The sequence below is a fragment of the Necator americanus genome, chromosome I (assembly GCF_031761385.1).
Source record: "Necator americanus strain Aroian chromosome I, whole genome shotgun sequence".
Taxonomy (NCBI): domain Eukaryota; kingdom Metazoa; phylum Nematoda; class Chromadorea; order Rhabditida; family Ancylostomatidae; genus Necator; species Necator americanus.
The window spans coordinates 17607917-17632287 of NC_087371.1; the positions used below are offsets into that span (position 1 = coordinate 17607917).

The window sequence follows — 24371 nt, forward strand, 5'->3', positions numbered from 1 at the left end:
GCTCTCAACCGTCTATGGCCATCTTTCTATACCGTAACGCAAAACGTAGCCTTTTTTAAAGTTTGAGTTTTAAAGTTTTTTAAAGTACACACCTGTATATGATAGGATTCACAGTAGTTTTGTGTCATTTCCTGCTTTGACGAGTGGAACAAGAGACTTACAGGTGCATTAAAAAAATAAATAAATTGAGAAGTTAACAAGTGACTGAGCATCCCTGCTACGACAAACAACTTCGACAACCGCATTACCTGCGTCTCTTGCAGAAAATCCAGCTACAGTAGTTTCTTCTCGATACATTACTAACAAACACAGTAGCTAACATAGCAAGAGTGTCTGCTAGTTTACTTCTTGACACCTATTTTATGTTTTTTTTTTGGAAGAGAATATTCCAGTAGACATTTTCTGTGCATTTTCAAGAACAGAACGTCCTTTTGCACTCCACTTTTCTTTTGGTCTACAAAGCCGCGGTTCTACATATATCTGCAGGTCTCCAGAATCCAGTTCATCCCTCATAAACGCTTATGTTTTCTTCTTCGATGTCGTTGTTAATGAATTAGTTTCAATTTCAAAGATTGGCTGGATCGTATTGTGTTTTTAGCAGAGAAATTTCTAGTGCAATTGCAGTTTTAATAGTAAAAACATGATTGAGAATGCGAAACGTGAATGACATTTGAATCTTCGGGCAACTGTCCAGATTCGTTTACCGGTTTAATCAAATAACAAGCGCTTTCCTTCAAAGCTAATCGCCAGAAGGTGATTAGGGAGAAACAGCCTTCAATCGCTGAGGGGACTGAGCGAGAAATCGCTTTGTTTCTGTTCATTCGATTGAGGAGAGCTTAACAAACGTTGTTACTACGTACTGCAATCGGTTGCAATTGAAACTGACGTTGATACGTATGCATTACGGTACGGTAATGAAGCCGCTTCTTATGTGAACGTAACCGCTTTCACTGCTTACACAAGGACTTCAGGCAGAAACTGGATCATGCAGTGATCGGGTCGAAAAAGATCGTACTTGTTATGCAATGTTGGAAATCGAGAGTGAAACTAATTCCATTTCGACTCTCGTAAATTTCTGAGAATCAATTATGAACGACGATAACTAACCATAATGGTGTCGTACAGTGCACTTTCATTTTTTTTGAACTTTTTAATCAAACCAAGCCTTTAAAGAAATGAGGAAAAAGGGATATGACGGATGAAAAAAAAACTTTCACTGACATCCTAACGAAATAAGATAGCTGCATAGATGCCTTCGTTATAAGAAAATCCCAGAAGAACACCCACCTCATCAAGTGCATCCTGAAAAACGGCCCTATCTGCGGCCGTCACAAAGATCCTCTCTCGAAGACCTGTGTATCCGAGTAAGGCGAATGAGTTCGGTCGAGAACTGCCAGTGACCGCAAAAGTGGATGCGCCAAGTTTCTCCACATTTGCTCTGGAAATTTCAACCGTGTCATCCAGAATCGCGCCACATCTAGAGAGTGCCACCGAACTTACACTGCTTCTAACGTCTCCGCCACAAGATCTGTGTTAACTCCGTCGTGAGCAAGGATGACGATCTTTCGTCGCTCAGCGGATCCCCGAGACTCGAAAAATAACGACATTGCCTCATCTAAGGCACGTGCCACTGAATTCGACGTCGATTGACGGGGTTTCAACGAAGAGATCAGGTCCGACACCTAAGGAATCATGACGATGAACGAAAACAAAAAACAGAGAAATAAAATTTTTGGACAGATTTTTGCAGTTTCTTGTTCTGTTTTTTCTGTGGTGGGGAAAAAGTATGGAGAAACATAGAAAATATACGTATTCTCCAGATTTGTTTAAAGTCTCACCGTTGAAGCGTTGAAACATGCTAAGAAAAATTTTCTTGGGTCAATTAGATGCCGTTTTGAGATTCACAGCCACACAGGACATGATTAAAGTGAAGGTCAAAAGGTTGTGCTAAACTTTCCCTTTGATTGCTGATAGTTATAAGTTTCATAGTTTTCCGGAGCAGTATTGCTCTTTTTCCACTCTCGCAGCAGCTTAAAGAGCTTATATAGCACACCTGCCGAAATCGCACCTCGTCTCACTTTATTCAGCCGGCAAACTTTTACTAAATGATCTTAGAATAAACTGTCCGCTAGCCCAACGTTTTCTAAATATCTGCAAATGTTCGAGAAAAATCCTCGTCTTTCTTAACAACTAGATCCGTTCCTCTGGAAGTTTTCTGAAGAGAACACAAAAATTCAACCAACTAACCCTCCCCGTATCTGTTGCAAACGGTGACTCCAGTTCTAAGAGCAGTTCTGGCTGTCTGTGAAATCCAATCACTCCATATCGAACGGATCGACCTTTTAGGACGCTGGAGAGTCTTCTGAAAGCAAGAGAAGCAGTTATGCAATCCTTTCCTGCGTGTTATCGTCAGGCGCGGAACAACGGTCGCACAACAAGCGTTTACGATTATCGCGTGAACCGTCGCTGCAAGATCCTGGGCTCCATCCCAACGACGTATTAAATCAAGATCCGCGTTCACATTCGTTCTAACTCACTTCAATGTTCGTAGAAGACGATGCTGTTGAACAAGAAACGAGGTGCTGTTCGATGAGGTGGTGTCGACGACGAATACGATGTCAGCATCGGTTTCCGAGCAAACAACTAAAAAACTCCAGGAATAGTTTTAGAACAAGCACAACTGCTTATGTTAACGGCAGAATTCACAATAGAAAACATCATCCTTCCCAATTCAAACATGGTTCATTTTTTTAGCCAAATTGAATACTATACAACAACAAAAGGAATCGAGTCAAAATTGCCTGCACCAGAAGTCGCTTCCAAAGCCCTCGTCCATTAACGGTAGCCCCTTGTTCCAGGGTAACGGATGTCCGCAAATTGCGAGCGCGAGCGTCTGCTTGTTGGAACAGAGAGACTGGATTTGTCAACAACTAATTTTTGTTTCCTCTGGGACGTTTCGGTACTTCCCTTCTTTCCGCTAGTTAGACAGTTTTCTGTAGTGTTTTCTTATTGCATTTTTGTTGATAGTAGTTCATCCACTGCCAGTACAAGACGAACCGAGCTGATGCAATTGTTTAATTCGCTGCGCTCGAATTGACTCGGTGGGACCCCTACTTACCTCTGTAGTTCTACTGGATATAGTGGAAGTTCCTTCTCGAACCCAGATCCTTTTGACCTGATTCTACACTGCATAGGAGCGCTATTTCTATGAGATCCCTCCTATCCTAAGAATTTATTTGCTTTCTAATTATTTCCCAAAGGAAATACAGTTTCGTGTGTTGGAGTTTCCAGTAGTTCCGTCAATTTTCGATCGGAAAATGAGAGTGGGACGTGAATGCTTCAGCAATCATCCGATGATATTTCAGTGACTGAGAATTATCACTTGGCAGCGATCTCGTCGCCAATTTTAATCTCCGTTTTTGTACCAATATTTATTATTTGTTTGTTTCTTATTTATTGACTAATACTTGTGGGAGAATAGTAAGAGTAAACAGTTGTTGTCTTCGCATTCTAGTCTGATACAATGACATTCTTGGACCTCCCGCTATTACAGAACAAAAAATCTAACGTCTTTTTGAAGGTAAGTGTTATCATTGAGGTTCAAAGCAGGGAAGAAATATTCTGAGCATTAAACTAATTGCAGACGTAGTCATAACATAACGCTCACAATTTCAATATTTGCATGTGGTGGGTTAAGAAAGAAAAGCTGGCTTCTCACAGAGAAAATTCGTCACGATATTCATCCGATAATTTTGCGATCTACAGATGGGAAAAGACGAAAAAGGCGTGTAATTTGTTGCGATCGATCTCGATATTGTGGATAACCATCTAAGAAGATTCACAATTACCGTACAAAAAAGACATAGCGAGCAAATCCTTCAGTGTCAATCGTTTTTCGCTCCGTTCCGTCACAACCTCTGCAAATAATCGCACCAACATTTTTTTGACTGGTTTTATGTTGAGAAAATTAGGATCGTGAGAGATTCTCATGATTCCCATGAGGTGTAAACGATGATAATGAACGGGACGATGTTAGAGAAATTCTGGAAGAACTTGATTTCCCAGATGCATACGAATGGAAATCCATATGCGCTAATACGCTTTGCCTTGATATGAAGGCAGCAAACAAAACGGAGCACTAATCATTAGCGAAGCAATTTTCGTTGTCGTTCAGGATCTGAGCAAAAAGCAGGATTTGAATCGATGAGTCGCATATCTGATCAGCTTTTTATTTGCCATAGAAGGATAAGATTGAGCACTTCTTATTCAAGGAATGCATAGAAGGAAACTCAACGCAAACAGAGCAGCACTGCAAAAACTACGTGGTTTAGCTGTGAGAATAATTCTGAAAAGTGGTTTTTTTCGAATGCGGAACCACAATATGATTGTATTCTGTCAAGTTTGGAAATAAACTGAAGATTGAAATCATAGGCTAATTTCTAACGTCATAGTACTTTTTCTGCCATTCTCACTTTATTCCTCCCTCTCTGACTCATATTATCCCTTCATTTAACCGAAAAGCTAGTGTTCTAGGTTTATTCGTACTGTAATAAGACCAGAATCTACATAGAAAAGGCTTGTTTCCACTTATCTTGGGTCGTTTTCCAGAGATTCAGCAGTTAAGGATCATTTGGCAATGCTTACATTTAAAGAGGGAGAAGAGATAGAACCAGGGAGAGAGTAGGCAGCCTCTCTACAAATTCTACTACTGAATTGGTAGTAGCTTTTCTTCAATTTTTTTAAACACCAGCTCAATCTTGAAACAAAAGGTATTCATAGAGAACAATATGTGACCGCAAGGCCTGGATTTACTACTTTGGAATGCTTGTGCTTTGAGGGGCTCTGAAAAAGTGAACAAAATTTTGACAAAAATGGGGGAAATACAGGTCGATAAGGTCTCCGCCACATGATTCAAGACCCTTATACGAAGTTTGTGGAGAGCGTTTCAGTTAACCCTAGTTCATATACTATATGCATACACTCCTCAAAGTAGGGGAGATTTTTTATGCTGAGTTTCCTTCTCCGAGTTGAATGTTAAAAAAGTATGCTTACGTTGAGTTGACAGCTATACAAATCCGAGATTTCCCGGATCTGTAGGAGTTTTTAGGGACTTTGCCTAAGTTCATCTCTACCTAACTCTCGTTCTCTCTTCCACACAGATCTTCTCCAGTGGAAAGATCCGACAAGAGAGGGTTAACGTCATTGTACGTTTAAAGCGACTCCATCAACGCACAGAAGAAAGTCTCGGGAGCAATTGAACTACGTCGGCATGTTCGCCGAGAACTTTCCCAGAAAACCTCTTCCTTGGAATCGTTTGAAATGGTTTTTCATCCGAAAGCGGTTTCGTATCGTACTACGCAGAAACGTCCTCGACAGAAAAAATTCTACTCACTCGAATTATCGTCGCTGCCGATAGCACGAGCCATTTGCGGAAATCCAGAAAAAGTGACGACAACGATGGCTGCCTGGAATCGAACAGGACTATGAGGCACAAGCAATTCAAGAAGCAGTTCCTATAAAATCCAAAAAAGAGCTATTTACAAAAAGTGGTTACCCATGACAGCCTTAATCGCAGCATTTTGTGGGGTGTCCTGAAAGGAGTCGCACAATCAGCAAACAGACCCGGAAGCGAAAAAGACACCGACTGTTTGTGATTCCTTCTAATATGAACGATTTATAGAGGACTCATAACAGTGAGGAGTAATATGCGGAACGAGAAATCCAGGCGCGGAACGCGCAACATATAACACTAAACAGGATTCGGTAGAACACATTCAGACGATACTGGTCGTGTGTTAGCGGTACGCGGTAGGCGTAGCAACGTGTATGCAGCGATTTACGATGCAATACAAACATAGTTACTCGAGAAATGTCCTTTTCTTGTGCAAGATATGACCACCTCGTCCGGCTTAACGATGTCTTATCCTGACAATGCCCAATTTGTGTGTTACGGTAGAATAAAAAGCGATGGGGGCGCAGAAATTTGGCAGCGCGATGAAAATTAGCCATCAATTCCGTAATTAATTTAGCTGAGAATTGTTCCGCACTACCAGTCCTTCCGCTGGCAAGGTTCCCCTTCCATCATACTGAAGACGACGTGCAGCACCGGTGATTCACGTAATTTTGCTCATCACACAGTGTGTGACCCACAGGTGCTTCCAATACAGATTTCGTCCACAAATACTCAGGACATCAGCGCTTTTTGGAATAATTTAGTTAGAAAACGTACTAAAAACGATAGTAGACGTGCATATATTATTTCAAGCAACTTTTCTACCTGTAATTAGTTAGTCTGAGTAGTCAAAAGGGTGTAGGCCCAACGCTGAATTCAAGCGCGAAGATGTCGCAAAGATTTTTATGCTTTGCTACGAAGAGTTTACCAGCAGTAAATCTTCCTCTTCGACGTCATGAAAGCAAATGGATTCTTTGCAATTGAAAACTTCAGCATTTGCAGTCGAACCAGTTTGCGGCTACAGTCATCGCCAAAAAACCTTTAGTAAAGTAGAGCAGATAACCAAAAAATCACAAGAAAGAACTGCCGTTTAAATCCATTTAAAGCAATAAGAGAGTTCAGTTGGTATAAAGGACAGAAAGTATAAAATTTATGAAAATGCAGAAATAAATCACTCAGCTTTTGTCTCCATAAGCTTTGAACAGCTGGATTTTAGTTTTCTCGTGGGCTTCCTTTCACACGCAGGCATGCCGTTTTATTCCCAAAGTTTCTGATCTGAGCTTTCAAATCGGTGAAAGAGTCATTGGGGAAAAAGAAATGGACAAAGAATACTTCGAAAAAGTGCGTAATGTTCAATAAACATTTTCAAACTCCTTGTAAATTCTCTTCTCTTTATATTTGCCGCTTAGCAAAATTTTCTTAACACTAATTAATCTAAAATCAGCAATAGCTAGTTATACGATCAACGCAGGAATAGAAAAGAATATTTAACACCCTTTTTTCTTGAAATAACATTTCTGCTGTCCTCAAACCAGCTCATTTGACAACTACGATTCTCCTGTTCACTTTTACGACTTATAGCATGTAAGAGGAGTCGTGGATGTCTTAGGCAGTATAAGTAACTTTTAAATTCCTATGCGATATCAGAAATTTTTCTTCTGTGGAAGTGCCTACAAGGAAGACGACTAGACAGACAGGGCGTACGCACCTATATCTCCCGCAAAAAAAAATAAATTTACTTGAAAGACCTCGTAGATGAGCGCAGAAAATTCTGAACTGAACAGGATAAGAATCGATTATAGAGAGTAGAACATTAGGGATGAATGTGGCGGATCAGAGTGAGGAAAGACCACATCCACCCAAACGTGTACGGTCGCTCTTGATGCAAAAGATTCCAAGGGGCAAATAGTGCGCTAATGGAGTTAGCCTTAGTGTGCAGCTTTTTCATTCAAACCGGATCGGACATTAAAATAAGGATAATTTATTGTAGAAGCTCAACGTCATTCGGTAGAACGGACACACAAAGACATTTTATGGAAAAGAAGGTCTACACATAGCGATTGATGGTGTCATGATTGGCCACGTTCAAGATTTCTCGTTCTCAAAGAACGATGAAAAGAAGGGGAACCAGCTGAGCCGACAGAAACGCGATGAAATCCATGAGATCACTGAAGCAGCAAGCGGTAGCGCATCCACCACCACCAGTGACCAGCAGTAAGGAGGTGCACATAACCAGCTTCTATGTGGGGAATCGCCCCGACCAACAAACGGGGATGAGTAAAGAAGAAGAAGAACAGTGCAACAGCGGACACTGACCCCTCGGGCGTATGGGGGAAGAAACCAGCTCGGAATTGATGCATAGACCATCACACCGGACTTCCAGAACTAGAGTAGCAGCGTTGTATCCAGAATCAAACAGCGCTGCCCGCTACCGATGGTGTTTTGTCTTCATTTGCTGTTCCACGGCCGCCTCTCAACTCGCCTCGCGCTTCTCATCGCTTTCATTCGGGTTGCGTTCGAAGGATTGCGAAGCCGAACGCAAGGTCAAAACACCACCAGTTGCACATTCGAACCAGCGCCAAGGAATTAGCGTCTACAAGACATGATAATCTGAACAAATGCCCCGCCGAAGAAGAATAAGCATCGGTTCCCGAAGAGGTAATGGGGAGAGCGATGCGAACGCCTGGCAACTGCTGGTTCGCCTAACAAGCAGAAAGTAATCGCCGCCGGAAAACCACAGATGTGCCTGGAAAGCTTGACTCTGTAATCCAAGACTAGTTATTTCCAGGCGGTAAAGCATTCGTGTGTACAGTAAGCTTCTTTAACTTCACCTACTTTGTCCTATGACATGCTAAATTGTTCCCTCCCAAGAAACACTTGGAAAAAATTCCATTTCACACTTGTCGTACCTATTTTCGGTAAATTCACAAGAAGCACATGCCTTAAAAAATTAGAAGCCAGCCTCTCAGTGCATTTGCACTTCAAGCTTCAATAGATTTCTTCCTAGTCTAAGTTCCTTTTGCTGACTCGTCGTGTCGTGTAGATAGTTAATATCTCCTTCAACTGAAACAGCGTCGCGAACTTCGCTGAACTCAGCCAGAAATTTTAATCTAAATCCGATTTCACGTGTGAAAATTGAGCGTCTGCGAACCATCTTCGGATGATGGCTAAATCCCTGGTTATTGATGTTGATGCAATTAACCTTTTTTGGCTACGTATTTTTGAAAACATTAATCATTGACATAATTTGCGCCAAAAGACGACATGTCAGTCGCTCTTTTTCTGCCAACGGGGTCTCGTTCATAGTGTTGTCTTCTTCTTTTCAGGATAATTTCGGCAGTCACCGTAGGATCTTCAGGAATTGGATGAAAAGAAGACAGTTCAGCATGTTTGCTGTTTAATTTTACAACCTTTAGTCTAACAAAAATGACCGGGATTTTTAGATAATGTACTATTTGACATATCTCATGATTATAGTTGTTATTACAAGGCAGGTATGAATAGGTGCACTACAATGCAATAAATAAAAATTGAAGTATATGAACAGGCTCTTATAGGGAAATTAAAATAAAACGGATAGTAAATTCCGCGTCTAGCTTCCTTGTGTAGTACATTTACGCTTTGTGTGAATATTAGTATATCGAGCAAATGTTGGAAAACTTCATACTATGTCAATTATACCAGCATGATAGCAAAGGAATATCTATAAGACCCAGTGATTTTACTTTGCAGTCAGCAATTCGCAAAAAAAAACAACAAATCACTTATTTGTAACAGTCACCGAGAAATTCCGCTTTCTCTTGTAGCTGTCCAGGACTCATAGAAAGATGTAGCAACAGTGATTTGAGAAGCACTAACTCATTCAGAAAAGTGTTTGGCTCGATCCCTACACGTTCCGGAGAAGCTCTTCCAATAGCTTATCGAAGCATATAAAGCTACGAAAAACTTGTGCATTGATTTCGAACGAGTCTCGGAAGACAAGGGATTTGGACCTCACAGGCAGTCGCTTAGAAGGCAATGTAAATAAACAAAAAAAAAACAAAGCAAGCGATCTGACACTTCACAGGCACGTATTTAAATGTGTAGTGCGTATCCATTCCGGATCGCTATTTGCCCCGAATCATTAGATGTCACGGTCTAAAAACTAGCAAAACTTTGGGAAAATCACGCTCACTACCCCTTCTCGACCGCATTTCGCAGCAGTTAGTTTTGCTTTGAGGAAATTATAGTAAAAAAGTTCATTTCTAGATGTAACAATCATTACATGATGAAATAATCCGTGAGTTTTTTCCCACGAAATTCCTTCTCTTGCCACGATTAAACGCCGTTGAAAATCCATTACGCTGGATGAACTTCCACTGAAAATTTTCTGCACAGAATCCGAATGCAGTTCGTTCAGTGGGGGGAAAAACGTTTGTCTGTTTACATTTACTTCCAAGTATTGTACAACAAAAGACGAAGTCACTAGGTATAGGAAATTCCAAGCTTTCAGATTGATACCACTACTGTAAATTATAAATTTCTGCACTAAACTGTGGTGGATATTTCTGCATGGGAATTAAGAGAAACTAATGAAAAAATCACGATAGGAACTGAATTCAGCCCTGCTAATCCTTTTTTTCTCAAAAATCATTAAAGGCATCACCCCACGAATCTGAGGTGGTGCAGATTTCAGGTGGAGTATTCGTATACAGGATGGGAGACTACGGAGAGGGGGGTGATTCCGTACATCTCTTCCTAATTGCCGTAAAAAACGGCCCGGAAGATGCGGCGCCGCACAAGACTGGCGCGCTCCAATCGAACCTCTTGTACAAAATGGTGCGCCAAAACAAATGAAGCCGTATTTTCCGAGCCGTTTTTACGGCAATTAGGAAGAGATGTACGGAATCACCCCCCTCTCCGTAGTCTCCCATCCTGTATACGAATACTCCACCTGAAATCTGCACCACCTCAGATTCGTGCCTTTAATTCATAGAGTTGTTTGGTCTTCAACTCAATTTTTCCGCTCTGCTTTCGGAATTTCCTATGAAATCAGGGACTCAATAAAATGATCATAAAGTACCTAAAAGATCTTATAAAAATGCAAAATCCAGTCTAATCATAAGAAACAGCAATAGAAGAGAGAGACCTTTAAGAGTAACGGCTGAGAAAGGATCAGAAAAGAGAGTAACCGGAAGGGAAAGGTGAAAACAACCTTTTGTAGTGTTTATATGTCCAAGAAAAGAAAAGTGAGAAAAAAGAACATAGAGATGAGTCTCCAGACAGAAAAACTAGACAAGAGGGAGCTGACGGTTTCATTCTCATTATACTTACAAGAGATTACCAAGAGTACATGAAAAATGCTAGTCCTCAAATTAAGTCTTTTATGTAGCGTCCTTATTCCTCGCATTGTGCAACCACCTGCGTTTAGAAGTGTTTTCTATAAGTCACGTATAAATGGAACATTGTTTTTTGAACTCTTTATCATTCCTCTTCGAGAAACGACGTCAAAGAAGAATCTACAAGAACAATTCTCCACTCCCATATTCCTCATAGCATAATCGAGATGACTTGAAGAACCGACTATGATGATCGGTCGTCACAACGTGTAATGCTTAGCAACAAGAAAACTAAGAAGAAAAGAATAGGTGGAGAGGTTTGCTCCACGAATTGCTCGTTTCACATGGGAAAAGAAATTGCCGTTCCTTGACAATGCAAGGACATTTAGCCGCAAGGACAGGTGAAAAATTGCATGGATTGACATGCGTTGTCAATCAACCGCAATCGTCGTTTCGATTCGCAGAATCTGTGTTCCGTCTGTGTGTGAGGATTGCAAGGAAATACAATTTAAAAAAAAAGATCCCAAAAATATTTTTCCTCAATTCTATAACACTTAGAGCGGAGGAAAATCGAAACCATAATAATAGCGCTACCCTCCTTTAATCTGTTTGATCTGCTTGGAGGGAGAGAAAGCGGAAAAAAGGGAACTGATTCACACAGGAACTATTTCACGAGGACAGAAAAAGAAAGATCCCTAGGAGAGCAATGAAAATAGCATGACTGATTTTCTGCCATGCGCGTAAGTTCTCGCGCAACCAACCCGAACTTGAATGACCGTTAATAATTAAGGATGCACCACTAATTATTCTTCAGGATGAGTCAGAGCTGTTTTGCGGTATCAATTTACAGTGGTGTCAACTTATAAACCAGCGTTGATTTCGATGTATATATGACGTTTCGAGACTCTGACAAAGAGATTAAGCCTAAAGGTCAGCTATTAATAAAGATGAACACCAGTGGTGGCTAAATCTCAAGGAAATCAGCGAAGAGACGTATGTGCATCTACTACAGCAAGAGAAAGGAGAGGCAGAGATTTCCGTACAATAATTTCTGGAGTTACGAAGTAGTTTGTTCTCAGACGACGCAATGAAAAATACTGAACTTCCTGAAAAAACTAATCGCCGATGTTAGACTAGTCAACTGGCTGTTTTTTCCGATATCACACATCTATGTTCTCATATCCATCTACAAACTCATTGACAATTCCAGCCATCCTCAATCATTATTCTCAATCTACACCAGTGACCACAAAAACTTCGCAGCGCTCTACGATCAACCCTAGAAACCCTGAGTTTCACCACATAACCAGCTATTGGCGTCACAGAGCTGTATCGCTGTGTCGCAGCCTACTTTTGGAAACCCGTGGATAATCCCGACAAAACGATTACCAGTCGAATGATCGACAATCGCATTCGGCGCATCCTGACAACCGACAACAACAATAAACTTAGTCTTTATTGTTATAACTCATGGCTATTTTAGCACATTATGCATTCGAGAAATCCACAACAGAAGTAATAGGTACAACTTTAAAAGCAAACACAAAATACTCAAATGGTTAATATATCTAGTACGGAGTACACATCTAGGGGATCTATGAGAATCTCGTATCGATTATTTATTCGAGACGAATATGAGGATAACAATGAAAGATGAGTGAAATCGAAGCAGTGCAGGAGGCAGCATTCAGGTTATTGTTCGATTTTGCAAACCGTAAGGAATGAAAACAAAGACATGCGGTGTGTGATGGCTCCAATTACGTGAAAGGATATGCACTTTACGGGGAGGGAGAAAAACGACGAGAAACGACTCGGATAGAGATGATGGACGGAAGCGGCTTGTGTCTGACTTGGGTGTCCATGCCCTCTTTGAAATACCGGTATGTTCTACTAAATGGAACACATTTATTTCGTTGCAAATTAGAGGTAGATTGAAAATCACAGAAAACTGTCTAGATCGCTGATTTCACATATCAACGAAACGTTAGAAGCAATTACATAGTTGTACCAGTTCCTAAAGGTACACACATATCCTTTGAAATCCATATAAAAATCAACCAGCTGAAACAGAGAGAAAGTGATGCCATGCACTGAGTGTAGACTAATCAGGATTGTACTAGAAACAACTGCTATGTCTCTCATTTTGTTCAAAAATTACTTAGAAACTAGGTTGACTAAAGAACACTTAGAAAACGATGGCTACTGTGGAAGCTATCAAACCTGCATGTTAGGAAAATTGCTGTAAATTGTAGACTAATCAACATTGCACAGCTTCGCACTGCATTGCATTCATCCATTCAACAAATCACCCACTCATTTCAAATACTCATCTTTAATATACGAAATAAACAAGACGCATTTGGAACAACACATAATCCATTACAATTAACAACAGACACACAAATACGAACACGGACATCATACAAACCGGGGAGGAGAACCTCTCACGGACACCTCACGAATTTAAAGGCAACGTATGGGGGGATTTTTCAGGGTGAGTTCTTTATACCAGTGGATGACTCAAGGGCGTAGCCTTCACTGATGGGAGCAAAAGCGAGAGCACCCCTACAAATCCAGGAATCGGAGGACTCAGTCAATCCAACGAGACAACTTTTTGCAAACACAAGATTCACAAAATGAAACCGCATCAAACGCATTAGTGGTGCAGTTTTCCGAAAAGCAATTTTTTACACTCGTACGGGTGGTGAAATTCACTTTATCGCAGAACATTCCGTCAATTTTATGAATGTAAAGCTAGACAGGCTGATGACTGCGATCCCTGAATTCGTAGGGATTGGTTCGCGTTTCTGCTGTGATACTTACAAACTACACCTCAAACTCTCCGCTACTGGAAAGAACCCGGTATCTGTCTGAAAGGTGTTGTTTCGAACATCTGCTTAACACGTGCTCAAATGCTCCAAAAGTACAGTGGTATGAGCGCCTTTAAAAAAATTCACCACAAAAATCTACAACTTGGTGAACAGCTATGCATACTGAGTAATTCTGACTTTAGTTCTAGGAATAATGTCATGCTATCTTTGTCGAACCTATCTCACCTATAACATACAGTATCACATCTGCGCAATCAACTTCCAATCAATGCAATCACGTATTCTAATTATTCATAAGAAAATTCACGAATAGCTGTTTTTCGTAATTGGAAAATACGAAATATGAAATCTCTTTTCCTCGGCACATTAAGACTTGTGGCTTTCTTTAGCATAAGCATTACTTTGTAAACAAGAGAAGAGATGCGGTTGAAACCATACATAACTAGAACAATATTTTGGCATCTTAAAGGAGATTGTCACCCATGATTCACCAAGCAACTCCTCTCCCTATCAAATTCAGTGCTTTATCGCAAAATACGCAGTAAAATGACCTATTTATATTTGTCATTTTACCCCCTTCTAAACACACAACATTTTCTCAAAGCCACGAAGCCGTACGAGAAAGAGAAAGATTTTCACATAATGATGTGATCTTAACGAACAAAGGTTGATAACACCTATTCAACGCATGAGGAGAATCATGTTCTGAGAAAAACCTATTCCCGTGATAATGAATGACGAAAAAAGAATGTACTAACCTGACTAAAAATGAGTATCGCATCTATAGTCACAATATTCACAAATGTCGCTTCAACGATTAAGCGTATGTTTCGGGCTCTGCTAGTGGAGCTTGAGGCAAGAGAAGGTAGCCAGGTGCAGTGCCAGTGTATCGAGGAGGTGGCGCTGACTTATCCCGGTGGTCTCTTCGTAATCGTGAAGTGAACACGGATCGAAATCGCTGAATTCAAAAAAGTTCTTGAAATGTTGAAAAGAAGACGAAAGGAAATGAATTGTGTCAATCATAACGTTGTCAGATGCGTCATTCACGTCATTCGTAAGCATGTATAACTTTACCTGTCCTCTTGTATAGCCTTGTTTACCACGACAACAGCAGGCTCCCAAAATTGTGAATATAAAGAACAGAGGTATTGGCAAGAGAGGTACAAGTGCCACCGCCGCCCCAACCCATTCCGACCAAGGCCAAGAATGAATGGCAGGAGAGAAGGTAGAGAAGTCGTAGCCATGAAGATTCAGCACAGCTACTCCCTGCAAATCACGAAAAATATCACTTTCAATCCGCCATATCACCGAGCTTCCTAATCTTTCTACTGAATCCCTTTTTGGCCAAAGAAAGTTAAGGTTTTAGAGAAAATAATTTTCCGATGACATAATGAATTTCTCCTTGAGATAGAAATAAAGATCCAGAATACATAACGCCACACAATACATTTCTAAATATAACTCTGTTATCAAACTTACCACAGGAATTATGGGTAGTAAATATGTGAAATACAAAATGAAGTGTCCAAGACACCAACAACACGCGTTTCTCAGCATTACATGGAGATCCATGCCAAGGCGATGTGCACCTTTAAATGATTACTGTATTCTTAGGAAGTACATACATACATTAATAAATTTCACAAAAGAGGCCATATAACGAGATAATCTTAAGCAAAACATTGAGAAAAACCATTTCGATCAGCTGAACAATTCGTAACTTGCAGGGTCGCGTAACAACTCGTATGAGGAACTAAAAATAAAGTCAATCCGCGTGAGATGCGCCCCCACATTCACTTCAATCCAAAATCGTTTGAGGTTTACTAACGTGGAACTGGCCTATACAACGACTTGTGGGGGCTAGCCGATGTGTCAAGTCAGTGCTTGTATCCTCCCACACAAGTCTGGTACCAATTTATCGACCCTAGAGGGAAGAAACGCTTGGTGAGCACTAAGGCAGACTCGAACCTCCGATCGATCGTGCAGGAAGCGAAGCCTCTAACCGCTACACTACACGCGTCCCTACTAAAAATAAGGGGTTGGAAATTTCTCAGACGGAATGTAAAATGAGACATTTGACAATTTCACCCCTACAACAAACCAATGATGAATTTCCAAACTGATGAGCTCCTCATGTCACGCGAACATCGCTCTAGACTATATATAGAACTCACAGTAGAACCATGCCGTTGCGAAGAGTTCGAAAGCAAGAATAACAAAAATAGTCAAATATTGAAGAAAGCCTGTCACCAACTCATAGGCATGTCGTCCGGCCTAGAAGAAAATAAAGAAAAATAAAATACGTGAATAAAGAGGCAAACATTCACTACAAATTAAGGATGAACACACTTGTGTCGCAAAGTATAGCGAAATTGAAAAGATGAGACTACAGACAAAAATCGCAAGAATGAAGCGAGGGAAGCAACGGGACCACCGATCGCCGAGAGCGTCTTCCAGAGTTGCCAAAACAGATAAAGAGAGGAGATGCTAAAATAAACGAACATGTAAAACTGTCAATTGAGGACGGGTAGTTTCGAGAATTACAGTTCTCGTCCTCGTAAAGAGAATCAAATTTGTATCTATAGAGGTGATAGGAACAACTCACAAATATGTTTAGTAAGATGAAAATAGATGCAAAAAGAAGAAGTCCACTCCATAGTTTGACATTGGGAAGATAAGAAAAGTAAGCCAGAACGTGCCACATTTGTGCTTCGCCTAAAATTTTTTCTTTATAAAATCTGCGTTTACATTTCACTGGCTGCATTTACCCTTATCCATGACATCAGAAGGAGTTAAGCCTGTCTTTGACACAACAAATCCAACTAAACCTATCACAGTAACGACTTGCATAAGCGTCAACAAAGCATGTCCAAGAACAATAAGTATTGAATCGCTGCAAAAAAAGGAAAATGAAAACGCCAAGAAACAATGTAGGATATAATCTTAAGGTAAGATAAGATAAGATCTCACGAAGTATGACAACAGAAATTCAAGTACGCGAAAAGCTAAGAACTTAAGTATAAGTAACTTAAGTAACAGTTAAGTATTTACTATTACAGCCTACTTATAACCTTGATGTAGATCTTGAGGTAACTTGAGGTGTAAATCTACAATCAGCTGGAAGTATGTGAAATACGAAAGCGGCAAGATAATTTTCGATTACTTCAGCGTACAGATTACTCATCAAGAACGCGCCATGATTCCCAAAATAAAAAAAAGAATTAAGAAAGGAATGTTCACGTTTAAAAAAACAGAGGAAAAAATAGTTGCACAGCTACTTCAATTACTCGTCATAACCACATTAGCGTAAGAGAACTGTATGCAGAACAAAACCTACCCGACGAGGTTGTTCGATCTTCTGTTATATGAACCCATTGTAATGAATGCACCAAAACCGATTCCAGTGGCGAGAATTGCTTGTTCGCAGGCAATTTTCCATACCTGTAACGTTTCGAATGAAGAACGAAGCTGTTAGCATGATCCTCTGCACAAAGATCTCAGTTGCGTAAGAGAGATTAAAAAAAAAAAACTAGCCACACTCACATGGTAATCAGCAAGTCTATTCCAGTCTGTTGCATTGAAATAAACTTTGAAAATCGACATAAGACCATCCATCGTACAAGCCCGAATAAGAAGCGCAAGTAGCATGCTGAACGCTGCCATGAAGGAAAATGGAATCACCTGAACAACGTTAAACATAATTCATGTCCTCTTAAATGTACACGATAAATCTTGCCTGTAACTGCTTCTCAAAAATTTTGGGATAAATAAAGGATAAAGTACTTATTATTTCGAAGAAGCATTTCTAAGAGAATTGGAAAGAAAAACTCTCGGCTTCTCGTTTGACATATATGACCAAACATGCACTAACATGCACTCATGGTGAACGCGAAGAGGAGCGAAATCTCAAAAAAAAACCACTCGGTGAGCCAAATTAACTGGTTTTTCGTGAGTGGTCCGCGATCCCAGCGCGCAGACATGGTGGTCGAGAAAGCCGTGACTGCAATGCGACCATCCACGCTGTTGCTTCTGCACCACTCACGAGGCAGAAGCAAATATTAATTCTTTCAGGTATTTGCTAATTTTTCACAAATGTTAGAGAAGCTTATCTTGAAACAAGATAACAACTTCTTAGAACAGTTTCAACTGAGTTTGATGAGAAATGATTGTCTACGTTTTTCATATCTCTCTGTTTCTGTTCCAATTTTTAATGACTCGGAATATATTCCAAACAAAAGGAACAATCAGGCAGGGATTCTCAAAATTTTCTTTTTCAGAGGAATGCTAAGTTCCCTCTTTGTAGATACCGGTTAACCCGAATCCTATTCTTAAGTATTAGGAATCAAGAGGAATGAATACGATATTATTGATAATGGATAACCTCTTTACAAGCCTGTCGTTTACAGGTGTTATGAGAAGGACTGTCTCGTTTCACTAATGTTTTGTTGATATTTGTGTGAAAGTTTTAATTTTAAGAATTTATTGGAAAACTCGGAGATAACATTAATTACATTTCATCATGAATCCCCCAATTAAAAAGAGTGGAAAAAGAAAAGTGAAATAAGCAAACCTTTCCGAGCCATCTTACGCCAAAGCAAATCCCACAAAACACAATGATCCACACCAGTCCCTGAGCAGCAAGCAGATAGTATTGAAAATCTCCGAAATCAGCTATGGATAATGAGGGTCTCTCCAGAGAACTGAAATAAGAAGTGCTAGATTATCTAATTACAATTGCGGGAACAGAATATAAACTAATATTAAAACAAAGTTTGGATGTTTACTGTTCGCTTTTACTGTATATGATCAAAAGGAGAGTGTTTGCTCCATTTGGAGCAGTTTCTTGAAGTTGAAGAATCTCCTAAGCAATATTAAAGTCACACGGATCTTATGAAGTGGGGCGCAGAACTTTGTGGACAGACAATCAAAAGGTTGAACGAGGGGTTCGAAATAAACTTATTAGAAAGAAAAGCTGTAGACTTTACTTTAAAAAAAAAGTCAAAAAACGCAAAACTGAAATTTCGCCTAAGAAAGAGAAAATACACATATTCTAGTGTCAATTCTAGGACTCCAGGATTATTTGGTCAAAAAGCTGGAGGCACAAATTAGATGAAATCAGTGAGCATAAAGAAGTTGTTCAACGTACCTCATGAACTGAATCAGTGAACTTTCTGCTTGTACGGTGCTCAGTTTTGTATGCGCAGCTAGTGTGAAATTTGCCATTGATCCCGCATCCCTACATGGCGCTGATAGTAGTTCAGGAAAGTACTTACAGTTAAGCCATGGTAATCCTGAATGAACAGTATAGACACGAATAAGTGATAGTCATCGGTTTGGCGTAAGCCAAACAACACCTGGTCGGTCAGCTTGAATGGTCCAGAAGAGATGAAAGAGAAATAGAATCAGCCATCCAACAAATCGTGTCATTGTGGCTAACACAAGCAGAGTAAATAATACTTGTGAGATTCCGATACCTAGAAAAGCGATATTTCCCAGTATAAACAGAGTCTGATTTACGAATGGTAGAAATTGTTGCTCAAAATTTTGAAAGAACAAAGACATTTTACGACATTATATAAAAAGGAAAGACCGATGTACGTATGTGTGAATGACAGATAAGGGGGAAAACCTTTAAAAACCGGCGACAGATGGTAAAACGCTTGCACCGGTGCTCGACCAGTCAGCTGACCAACAGCAAGTTCAAGAATAATTGTGGGAAGCACAAGCACTAGGAGAGCAGAACCATAAGCAGCCACAAATGCTACTGAAACTACGGTTGTCGTGTACAAATAAGGGATGAGCAAATAAAAATTATATTACTTACACCCTCCATTTTCTAGAATAAGTTTCGGCAAGTTCAAAAAATTAGTAGTAGCGAATACATAGGAAATAGCAGCAACCATAAAATCGACCTGAACATGTTGAATTATGAATGAATTATGGGCAATCACTGGCACTCTCGAGAACTTTCTGGAAGTTTTCACCAACCTTGAACGACCAAAGGTCCCTCCATTCTTCGACAAGCTCCGCCATTCTCAGATTTGACCAACTACGTTCTTCGAACCACATTCTGACAGAACAAAGAACAGTGAAAAAACCAAAATGTTAGTTCTGTTTTTCATTAGAAATCACGTATGATCAGGAAAGGAAATTATGCACAAGCACCGGTTTGCTGTGACAATACCAACGCAGCAGGAAACAAAACTTCTCGACTTAGAGTTTTTCGCATCGGAAATTATTTCTTTGCATACTGTAGTAGGGTGTGAGAAGAAACAAGAGTGAATAAAGTGTTTAAAGAATAAGCAAGTAGTCGCCAACATGAATTATGTCGCCCAAAAAATGGCAACAAGAAAATGCACAGCGACACAAGTTACCAGAAAGGGCATAATTGGTAAACTTTTTTTCTCTTACAGTAGAAAAAAAGTTCTCTTTATGTTTGCGTCCAAGTCGGATTCGTGCAGTGGTACCAAAAACTCGTGTGACTTATTCTTTGTAAACTCAAGAAACATCAAAATGAAGTAAAATAGTTGTTCAGTCTTGCATTCAGAACACTTCAAAACACATTCACTTACATTCAAAACAAAAAACAAAAACTTAGAAAAGTTGCTAAAACTTTGTTTTTGCATACGAAATCGGAATATGCATACGAAAAGCCTCTTTTTGCACAAAACTAATCAGAATAAGCCTTTTTCACCGCGAGCGTGGGAGCCGAGGAAAATGTGGATATCCTTAATTAAAGAGAAAAAAAAAACAATTGCGAGGTTTTCATGAAAAATTCCCACGACGAATAAAATCAATCTTAAACTCTCTCAACTACATAGATGCGAAAGGGAGGAGACAGATCCTCCTCAGGTGAAGGGGGTCAGCTCATGGGGTGAGGCTCAAGTGATGAGGATCCCTTCGCCAATCATCCAGACGTGGGATAGTACAAAGAATTGAAGCCAAATATTCTTCTGAGAGAGTGATCGGTTGAATTTGGATAGAACCACTATATGAGGACCTTTCAACTGCTGAGTTTTTGGAATAAAAAAGTTCCAGAGTAGTAGTAAGAGTAGAGCAAAAAATTCAACACACCGCGCAACCAATTGCACAAATCGTATGAAAACTAACGGCCTTTGGAAAGATGCTTCTCAATGTTAGATAGTACAATTCCACATTCAAAGCAAAACACAATAGTTTTCGAATTTCACATGAATTTCACAATTTCACATGCACATGTAAGGTCGGGAAATTTTCACAGGATTTCAGTGCACCAAAAGAAGTAGAGGAACTCCTAACAAATAATCCAGAGGAAGAAAAGAGAAAAAAGTGCAATAGTTAGCTGTAGCAGGTAAATTACTAAATATGATGCTTCTATATGAAAGAATTGTAGAGAAATTAAAGCAAGAAACGTATGAATACAGTGGGACTCACCTTGACGTGATGAGCTGCTGTGGGCCTCATTAACGACCAAGAATGTGTCAGTAATGTAGCTGTCGCAAGCCAATAATTCGCCGTCCCGCCTGAAAACACTAAACAAGCACTGCGCAGCTAGTTTTACAGTAAATCCAGAAGCGATATTGTTCATTCAGGTAGGAAAAAGGTGTACGGAAGACAAATGTGAACGAGTACGAGAAGCAAACAAAAGAATCAGCGATAGGTGGAGCTGGAGAGTGGAATATAAAAAGTCAATCGAAAACGATGAGTGGTATGGGGGACGATGAACGATTAAGTTGAATCACACACTAATACAAACACGTAGCCGAACGGTTCGAAAATAAGGTACATGGATCGGAAAAGGAGAGAGAAAAAATTAGGAATTAAGTTCCATATTAACGGTTGCAACGAAGTGAAACGATTTCCATTACAAAAGAAGAAGAAGAAAAGGTGAAAAAAGAAATATTGCGGCAAAATCAATAAGCATTCGTAGGCAAAGATTAAGAATAGCCAAAACAAAACAAGGAACAAAGCAATGTGGGGTCCGGATTAACTGAAGGCAAGGAAGAAATGAATGGTTATACCATTTTCAAATCTACATTAGGAATACTACATCATTTTCAAAAATTAAGCAGCAAGAGCTTCTAGTTCCGGAAATTCTGGAAACCGAAGTGATAGTAGAAAACTGCGAATGAATGAAGTAGGAAAAACGTTGAGTAAACATGAAAGAAACATGAAGGAAACATGAATGAAAGAAAAACGGAATTTGAGAAGCGACAAATCATTCGAACACCGATGAACGCAATTCAGAAGACGTCGTTCCCACGGAAAAAACCTCTAAAACCACTCAAACTTTGTTCAATATGAAGTCGTAGTAGAAATCCTGATCAGTACAAACAAAATGCGGCCATGTAGGTCCCAACATGACTGCACACATGTACAGTGTGGGTTCAGCTGCGTACTTCTCTATTTCACAAATCTAGTCAGAATGGCCGTGGCATACTGGTATAATCCAACGGTAGAGGGTTCAGAGACATGTGATGAGAAAAGTGCTCCATTCGTAGACATTTTTTGGGAGAAACCTTCTGTGGTGTTGTGGTGAGCGTCTGAGTTTCAAGCGTCACTTCAGACTACCCTTATCAGTGAGACGTGTGGATTGTTTCCCTTAGATAAGGTTCCCGTCTCCAAAAAAAGAGCGAAACAGATCATTACGCGCGTATTATCCACTTACCTTCGAAAAATCATGTGAAATGGAGTAAAGCGTAGTTGCGGGGGCGCTCTTATCTCTGAAAGTAACTATGTAAGTTACTCGGCGATCTAAAACCTATCCACTATTCTTAGAGGATCTAGGATATGTAGGCTAACGCTAATAACAAAAAGATGCAAGACAGAGCTTCCTGAAATAAGAGCACAGTTGGGAGCCCCGGCTTACGTTTTCCTCGTGAAATGCAATGATTTTCAAAGAACACCTAATCCTGTTGCTCATTCATTTCATGCTGCCAACAGTCTGATCAACTTTCATAAAAGTTTAGCGTAATTCTTTAGTGACCAACTATTCAGATCAGTTGAGATTCTTAGCAAAAGTCATTGTTTGTTTGTTTTTTGTTCTTGCACACTTCAAATAAATCGGTACTGTAGTTAATGAATGAATCAATAGAACAACATCAGCAACAACAAAATCACAGGAACTTTCCAGGACAATAAAAAAAAATTGAGAGACTGCAAAAGGTTAAAAAGGGCATGAATTTCGAAAACCTTACAAAAAAGTATTGAAATGATTACCTAACAAATCATTCAGAAAATCTCACCAACGCTACCATCTACTGCTATGATACGATATATGCAATGGTATATGAATAGGAACGAAAAACCACCGCAACAAAACTTCAACTTAAAAAAGAAAATGTGAAGAAAAGACTACCAATAGACATCTGAACCTTCAGAACTTAGAAGTTCGTGAAGTTTCTTAATAGCCAACTAAACGTGGACGGTGAAAGGAGTGATCCTGTGGGCGGGACTTCGAATTTGTGCTCAACATTGCAAAGCTCCCCGCCCCAGAGCTGCATAACCTACGTGCTCCTACTGATGTGCCTTAAATGATATAACTCAACTCCTCTTCCAGTAAGTCTGTTTGAAGAGTTTGGTGAGGTCGAAGCATTAGCAGTTCCAGATCTATCTTCCTTTTTTTAGTAGCTTTACCTTTCATGGATCGCCGAAAACTAATGCCTAAGTTTTAGGACTCCCACCGACTCAGCAAATTCCCCTATCGAAAGGCAGTGCACCCGCAAAGCACTTTAGGAACTGCAGATGGAAATAATGAAGCAATTAGTGAATGATAAGGAAAAAACGCTAATCTGACAACGACGATAGCAACTGGACTGAAGCAAAAGGTGGCGTTCACGTACGTTTCGAGACCCAGGGTATCACCTTAGCTACTATAGTAAGAAATTGACGACCAAGTGATTTTTTGCGTATCCGCCGCATGGGATCAAGCATATTTTCTGCGCGCTGAATGCCCGACTGCATCGTCGGACAAGGTCCCAGAGAACGATTTTTTCCAAATTTTTAAGAAACGGAGAAGCATTAAATAAGAAGTTAATGGTACGGAAATGCAGACCTGATTGAAGATCGTTAGAAGTTTTTGGCAGTTTAGAAAGATATGGAAACATGAGTGTTATTGACGCCTATGGGATGTTCGTCGTTATTCAGGACCGCAGAGTTTGGTAACCGTAAATAGCCGGAGGATCTCAAAACCAGCACTCAATTTTCCACCCAATAATGAATGCCTCTGCCGAAGAATTTGCTAAACTGAATAGGAGTTTGAGAATGAGTTACTGATTGCAGCTAATGAAGAAAACCTTGTGCCGATGACGAAGCAACTGTTCAAAAGTTGGTTGTGCCCGTGGAATCATCATCGGAGGAGGAAGATGATTCTGATGAGAGTGACAACGATGACGTGGGCTGAACTTCATTCACCAAAAATTTACTATCGCCATGGGATGCGTTCGTTCGACATTGTCATCAATGTGTTAAAGGCATCACCTCACGAATCTGTGGTGGTGCAGATTTCAGGTGGAGTATTCGTATACGGGATGGGAGACTACGGAGAGGGAGGTGATTCCGCCCATTTCTTGCTAAATGCCGTAAAAAACGGCCCGGAAGATGCGGCGCCGCACAAGACTGGCGCGCTCCAATCGAACCTCTTGTACAAAATGGTGCGCCAAAACGAATGAAGCCGTATCTTCCGGGCCGTTTTTTTATGGTATTTAGGAAGAAATGGACGGAATCACCCCCCTCTCCGTAGTCTCCTATCCTGTATACGAATACTCCACCTGAAATCTGCACCACCTCAGA

General features: G+C 40.2%; 2 protein-coding genes across 5 annotated transcripts in view; both read right to left on the reverse strand.

The window, feature by feature from the left end:
* Positions 1-14382, reverse strand: part of RB195_005961 (uncharacterized protein) — a gene marked incomplete at both ends in the record, with an annotated part of 35087 nt that extends 20705 nt beyond the window's left edge. For 2 of the 3 annotated variants that reach the window (XM_064178790.1, XM_064178789.1), the window contains 7 exons: positions 1288-1438; positions 1501-1682; positions 2248-2362; positions 2538-2643; positions 5393-5513; positions 12621-12660; positions 14360-14382. In XM_064178790.1, coding sequence (XP_064035800.1) covers positions 1288-1438; positions 1501-1682; positions 2248-2362; positions 2538-2643; positions 5393-5513; positions 12621-12660; positions 14360-14382 — 738 coding nt within the window. Of the gene's footprint in view, positions 1-1287; positions 1439-1500; positions 1683-2247; positions 2363-2537; positions 2644-5392; positions 5514-7580; positions 7683-12620; positions 12661-14359 lie in introns of those variants that run through there. The other variant, XM_064178788.1, reaches the window with a different exon arrangement.
* Positions 14383-14418: 36 nt separating this feature from the next.
* RB195_005962 (uncharacterized protein) lies at positions 14419-23083 on the reverse strand (the record flags this gene model as incomplete). 2 transcript variants are annotated; one of them, XM_064178791.1, is made up of 17 exons in its annotated part: positions 14419-14559; positions 14676-14867; positions 15081-15190; positions 15776-15875; positions 15951-16088; positions 16207-16316; positions 16370-16494; positions 16939-17042; positions 17145-17282; positions 18172-18301; positions 18748-18892; positions 18956-19075; positions 19231-19365; positions 19426-19513; positions 19590-19671; positions 21015-21039; positions 22996-23083. In XM_064178791.1, 17 exons carry the CDS (start codon positions 23081-23083, stop codon positions 14419-14421), a joined length of 1971 nt encoding a protein of 656 aa, XP_064035803.1. The 2 variants fall into 2 exon arrangements, with proteins under 2 accessions (XP_064035803.1, XP_013295889.1); XM_013440435.2 differs by lacking the exons at positions 21015-21039; positions 22996-23083 and having other exon boundaries at positions 19590-19670.
* Between the last annotated feature and the right edge of the window lie 1288 nt (positions 23084-24371).